We start from the raw sequence: 6624 nt of genomic DNA on the forward strand, positions 1-6624 counted from the left end.
ACAGCCTGAAAGACCTGTAATGGGTGTGACAGACAAAGGAGACCTCCAAAACATGCAGTGTTGGTGGTCCTCCAGGAACGTGGTTGAGAAACACTGCCTTAAAGTGCTTTGAAATGCATACTTTTTGTTCAATGTTTGATTTAAATTAAATTGAAACATGAGGACAGAGTGGAGCTAATTGAGTAGCCCCTTCTCTTGCTTAAAACAGCCAATGTCATTGTTTTTATCACAGCTCTGCCAGTCAGAGTTTAAGTGCATCTGACACATGTAGAAAATGGAGTTTTCTAGAAAGCTGTATCACTCTACACTTCTGATGCATTTTTGTTTTTTGGTGCACTGATAAACGTTTTATTTTGTTCATGACAGTTTTACCGGGCGAGAATCGACGCTGTCCACCCCTCGGGCTCCACGGCTGTGGTTGTTTTCAGCGACTACGGAAATTGCGAAGAAGTTCTGCTTGACAGCATCAAACCTCTGCACATGGATGTATGGGTAAACAAGCAATAGATTACCCACAACCTGGTATAAAACTCATTACAATGCTGCACTCCATACAAATTTGCTTATGTTAATCCAATTGAAATGTTTTCATTTATAATGTATATTAATTTAGTTTAATTACTTTCATTTATTTTCATGCATTTGATTTTCTTGTTTTATTTTTATTTACTTGCTATTACTGTATATATTAGTTTTTTTCTACTAATTCAATTTCTTTGTGTTATATTTACAGTTGAAGTCAGAATTATTCCCCCCCACTCCGCCACCCATATATTTTCCCCAATTTCTATTTAACAAAGAGAAGTTAAAAAACAAATTGTTTAATAACAAATCCATTTGCATCGGGGTGTCAAAATTAATTGTTTCTTCAGTGCACCGCGATGCAGGTGCGGACAATTCGGTATCGGTTCAGTAATAATCATAACCGGTTATTATACTGACGTCATTTATCTCCTATGCTCTCTGTCGCGAGGGAGGTGAGCGCGAGTATTTACAACACTCAGCCAACTCAGGGCCGGCCCGTGGCATAGGCACCATAGGCAAATGCTAAGGGCGCTGTACATCCAGGGAAATGCCAGAAATGAGTGCGGTTCAGTTGGTTTTGTTTTCGATATTCCTGACACACATTCAGTTATAGACGGCAATAACTCAAAAACCTCTTAGCCTAAAAAGATCTAAAGTAAGTTTCCTACAAAAAGACAAAGCTGGTTATGTCTTTCTTTTTTTTCGCTCGACATTATGACACTGCTCCGTTTAAGCCCTCGCAATATGTGTTTAGCCGGGAGAGCTCGCGCTGAGCGGAGCTCTCAATAAGGAACCGTCGGAAAAGTGCTTCTTTGTTTCTTTTTTTTTTTTTTTTTCGTTTTTCTGCTACGCTCAGCGCGAGCTCTCCCTGTTGGAGGGCTTAAGTGTGTGTGTGTGTGTGTGTGTGTGTTTGTTGCTGTCTATGTTTGTGTATGTGTGTGAATGAGAGACAGTGTGGTGCTGTGTGTTTATACAGACAGCATGTTATAGCCTCCCCCCTAAAATATAACACTGTATATGGAAAGCATCGTCAATGCACCGTAATGCATCGAGATATCGAATTGAACCGAATCGAAGGCATGATAATCGTAATCGAACCGTGAGACCAGTATAGGTTCACACCTCTACATTTGCACCACTTTGTGGACCCATGGGTGTGCTGGTCCACAATAGAGGTGTGTTAAGGCGCATTGTTGGCACGTTGCTATTTTGAAGAACTGAAATAGACCGCGCCATTGACCAACTGAAAGCTGCTCTATTGTTCAGCGTGTTAGTTATGAGCTTGTGCAGGTCCAAACACTTACACGTTGCTGAATACACACAGGATGTACAGCAAAAAAACTAAAATAATTTTCTACAAAAAATATTAAAACCACTGCTCCATGCCTTCTTCACCTTAGTGGGCTTTTACAATTTATTCATGACAATCTGCATTATACTAATGTTATTATTAGCAGTAATATTTATTATATGCATATTTATATTTGTTTTAATAAACACAAGCTTAGATTTGTTCACCTGTGGGGTTTTGAGACGCTTTCATCACCATATAGGGCATAAGAACAGGACGTGTGTTTGGATATAACTCACTTTGTTATTGTTGTTTATTGATTCGTTTGCAGGAGATTAGAACTGAATTTAGAAATAGTTTAGACACAAATCTTTGCGCTTAACAAATGAAATTAAATATGTCGGCTAATGGATGTCTTCAGTGGAGCGAGTTTCTAACGTTTCCTTACTCCACAAAAGTAAGGGAGTAAAAGTAAAGTGAAGAGAAAGTAAAGGCCGATTGGAGGAGGCTCGTTCTTTATCCTCATACTGCAGATGCTCTGTTTAACTGTTTTCTCAATAGTGGAGCGTTCAGTTTTTACATTTACAAAGTCCGTTATGCAAATAGCAAATATGCCATGGCACTATGCAACTGACTCTTAAAGGGAATGGGAAATGAGACTCTGATTGGTTTAATGCACGTTATGCTCAAAACACACCTAGAACTCGTTAAGAGAATAAACACAACCCTGTTAGACCGTGCGCCGTGGCGCACAGCGTATTTTTCTGTCCTTAAAATAACAAAAGTGGAATCGGACATGACCTTAATGCTTTCGCGCCATGTTCTTTAGACTTTGCGCCTAGATCCTTAATATAGAGCCCTAATATAGAGCCATATAGCTTTATAGTTTTAGCCCTATAGCACATAAAATTTGACTAGATATTCTTCACGACACTAGTATTCAACTTAAAGTGACATTTAAAGTCTTAACTATGGTAATTAGGGTAAAGTTAGGGTAATTAGGCAAATCTGTATAACAGTGGTTTGTTCTGGAGACAATCGAAAACACAAAAATAAGACAAATAAGACTTTCTCTAGAAGAAAAAATATTATAGGAAATACTTTGGAAAAATGTAAATAATAGGAAAATACATATTAAAAAAGTCAAAGGAAGGCGAATAATTGCGACTTCAACTGTATATTCTTTTTATAGTTTCATATATTTATTTTAATGTGATTTTATTTGTATTTTTAATTGGTTAATTTTAATGTAATATTTGTTGATTTTTTTTGTTTTCTAGTTTATTATTAAAACTATTAAAAGTGATACATTTTTATTTATTTATGTTTATTTATATCCAGCTTACTGTTGTTTTTTAGGTAGTCCTTTGAGTAACTTTTATGATACACATGTTCAAAATTGGCACATTCTAGTGATGTTGAATGATCTAATAAACAGTTTGTCTTGTGTTTGCTGCTCTCATTTCTTGTTAATTTCTCCACAGGATGATGAAGATATTTACTATGAAAATTCTCTTGAGTTTCGAAGAGGAGGAGATGGACAACCTCGACGCTCTCGACCGACACAACAATATTACCAACCGCCTCGTGCAAGAGACTGACACACACACACACACACACACACACACACACACACACACACACACACACACACACACACACAAACCTTTCCCTAGCGTTTGATTTGCTCAAGAAAAAAAAAACAACTAATGCTCTTCTGGTAAACACAAACACACTTATGTCAGGTCTAGCGCAGGTTTACGGCTGTTACTTTAGGCCCTTTTAGCATCGTGTAGATACTGTAGAACAATATAAATGCAACATGATGTTCTCTCCCTATGCAGGTAATCATCATCTCGTTATCCACAAGTAAACGACTCTAATTGGAGAAAATGACATGCGGTTTGTATCATTATTGACGGCTGAATATATGGCAAATGCTGACAGCGTGAATGTTTCCTGAATTGTTTTGATTTGTGATTATTTTCATGGAAATGAAGCCCTAATTATTATTATTACAATTACAAAAGAAGTAAAATATTTATTTTATTTGTTTATCTTGATTCAATCACATTATTTTCCATAATTTGATACGATTGACCATATTTTTTATATAAAAAATACAGATATTATGGTCAGACTTTAAAGTAAGTTCCATTGGTTAATGTATTTACTAACAAGAACAGTATATTACAGTAGTTTTTGTTAATATAAAGTCATTCATTGCTAATTAAACTCACAGTGCACTAATGTCTGGATTTTCATAATGCATTAGTAAATGTTGAACTGTGCTTAATTAATGCTGTACATGTATTGTTTATTATTAGCTCATGTTAGTCAATACATTAATGTTAATGAAACTTTGCGCCAATGTGACCAAAAACATTTGCAGAAAAGATTACAATTATAGTTCTGAGGATCCTTAAAGGAACAAATTATTTTAAAAAGAAAGATAAATACTCATTTTACAGCTCTCCTACATTAAAAACGTTGAGTTTTACAGATTTTTTTTATCCATTCAGACAATCTCTGGGTCTGACTGGAGCTTTTTTAGCTTAGCTTAGCTTAGCATAAATCATTGAATCGGATTAGACCATTAGCATCTCACTTTAAAAAAGGCGTTTAAATCTTTGCACTGTGTACCAAAAGTAGTATTTTCTATTAATTCTTCTATTTACTTCAGGGCAGTTCCTGAATCATATATATTTGAACCAGATTACATGTATGCTCGCCTATTTTTAGGTGCTGTGTAAAATATCATTACACTGCTGTAGTTATGGTGCAGCAGTAAAGTTCCTTAATTATTACGCCACAATGATAGTATAATTGCTTGGCCTACAAATAAGCAACTTTTCGTTTTAGGAAAAAACAGTCAAACGAGCGACTTTCAGGATGAAGGTCAGTTTGTTAAAGTGGGCCGAGTTTCAAACACGCCGCTTCCTAATGGGGATTTAGAACACACGAACTGGTCCAATCAAACCACAGTTTTCAGCCCCGCCTCCAAGGTACAATAATATGCATAACCCCGTCCCCGAGAGAAGATCTGGCCCAATCAAAGCTTTGAGAGACTCCGTAGACATAAATAATTATGTGAACTGGAAAACGGGTGATCAGTGTCTGGTCTCTTTTCTTGTAATAATGATATTTACTTGAGTGCAGTTCCTGAATCGTATCAATTTGAACTAGAATACTTGGAGGTTAGCCGATTTTCAGGTGCTATCTAAAATATCATTGCACTGCTTTCTAATGGGCATTTAGATCACAGACGAACTGGTCCGATCAAACCACAGTTTTCAGACCCACCTCCAAGGCAGACTAATATGCATAACCCCACCCCCAAGAGGAGATCTGGCCCAATCAAAGCTCAGAGAGACTTTGTAGACATAAATAATTATGTGAGCTGGAAAGAGGGTGATCAGTGCTATCTAAAATTTCATTGCACTGCTGTAGTTACGGTGCTGCAGTAAAGTTCCTTGATGAGTACGCCACAATGATAGGATAGTTTGCAGGCATATCAATCTAGAAAATAGCAACTTCTCATTCTCAGTCTCAGTACTCTGGTTTATTGGATTTACTTCATTTTGTTAAGTTAACTGGTTGCACATGATTCATATGGGCTGAATTTAAACAAGCAAATTAAATTGAGTAATGTTTAACATTGTTTAAATTCAGCTCATTTACCTTTAAAATTTTTTTAGTAAATCCAGTGTATATATTTTTTTAATGTGCACTATCTAGGTACAGAAGTATCCAGCTTTGAATAGGAATAATATCGAAACTCTTGTCATTTTTCGAGCAAGATTCTAATAGTCTTATTCGATTAAATGTTCTATGCCAAGTTAAAAGTGACCCAGAGATTGTATATATATATAATAATGATTATATAATGATAAATGCTCAAATGTTTAACTCTTGAGGTGTAAAATAAGCCCATTTCCAAGATAAGTGTGGTGTTCCTTTAAAAAAAAAACAATTGTTTTTAGTGCATCATTTCTGGACTTTGTTTGTTTGTTTGATTTGGGGCTGTCGTGAGACTCACTCTATGGGCATTTGCACAAGTGATTTCATATCTGTAATGACGGTGATTTGGTTTCACGCTCGGGTTATCCTGTGTGAGGTTATCACTCGCTTCGTGCACGGTAAAAAGGAAACAACAAGTTGTTTGTTGTCAGACTTACCATCTGATCTCTGGCAAAAGAGATGAAAGAACAACATATCTGCAGTGTGTGATCTGTGTGTGTCTGCATGGGCGACGGTTCGTAAGGGCTCGCAGCACATCAGTCAACCTGGACTCTGCAAAACAGCTGCTGGACACGGTCACTGTTTGTAAAGGACTTGATTTAAATGATTATAAAAGTGCTATGCTCTTTTCTTCAACGCTCACTGCCTCATTTGGTTTCTTATTGCTGTTTTGGTTTGTCTTAAAGGGGGATTAGTATTGAAAGGAGTCATTTCTATGTGAATTGAGCACATTCAGTTCAGTTTACATGTAGATTTGTCAATGGATGACTTAATTATTTACCCTTCCACAGATTCAGGACAAAATGAAAATATTCCTCGTGTTGTTTTTGTCATTTACAAATAGTCTAAACATCCTAAATCATGGATTTAGATGTAAAATGAACGCCATGCACTTTAAAAAGTGATCATTTGACTTTAAAAAGTGATTAAACCTGTTGCTTTTAAAAGCAATTAGTTGATTTTACTTTGAAAAAATTAAGTAAATTCATTGCCTTAACATTAAGTAAATTAACTACACTCACTGGTCACTTTATTAGGTACACTTTACTAGTACCGGGTTGGTCCCC

The 6624-nt window shown here is 36.2% G+C and overlaps 1 protein-coding gene and 1 long non-coding RNA gene across 8 annotated transcripts in view; one reads left to right on the forward strand and one right to left on the reverse strand.

Annotated features, from left to right (window-relative positions):
- The window catches only part of LOC141376679 (uncharacterized), a 100077-nt gene extending 96421 nt beyond the window's left edge, over positions 1 to 3656 (reverse strand). The window contains exons 1-2 of the long non-coding RNA XR_012387381.1: positions 2597 to 3656; positions 1884 to 2543 (exon numbers count right to left, since the gene is read on the reverse strand). This is a non-coding gene — a long non-coding RNA (uncharacterized lncRNA). The remainder of the gene's footprint in view (positions 1 to 1883; positions 2544 to 2596) is intronic.
- Positions 1 to 6193, forward strand: part of tdrd3 (tudor domain containing 3) — a 52422-nt gene extending 46229 nt beyond the window's left edge. The window contains exons 12-14 of one of the 7 annotated variants that reach the window (XR_012386738.1): positions 367 to 522; positions 3301 to 4558; positions 5236 to 6193. Coding sequence is in view for 3 of the 7 variants with exons in the window: in XM_005169411.6 (XP_005169468.2) it covers positions 367 to 492; positions 3301 to 3417 (243 nt within the window). In the remaining 4 variants the exon portion in view is untranslated. 7 annotated transcript variants of the gene reach the window in all.
- The last annotated feature ends 431 nt before the right edge of the window (positions 6194 to 6624 follow it).

This window comes from Danio rerio, chromosome 11 (assembly GCF_049306965.1).
Source record: "Danio rerio strain Tuebingen ecotype United States chromosome 11, GRCz12tu, whole genome shotgun sequence".
Taxonomy (NCBI): domain Eukaryota; kingdom Metazoa; phylum Chordata; class Actinopteri; order Cypriniformes; family Danionidae; genus Danio; species Danio rerio.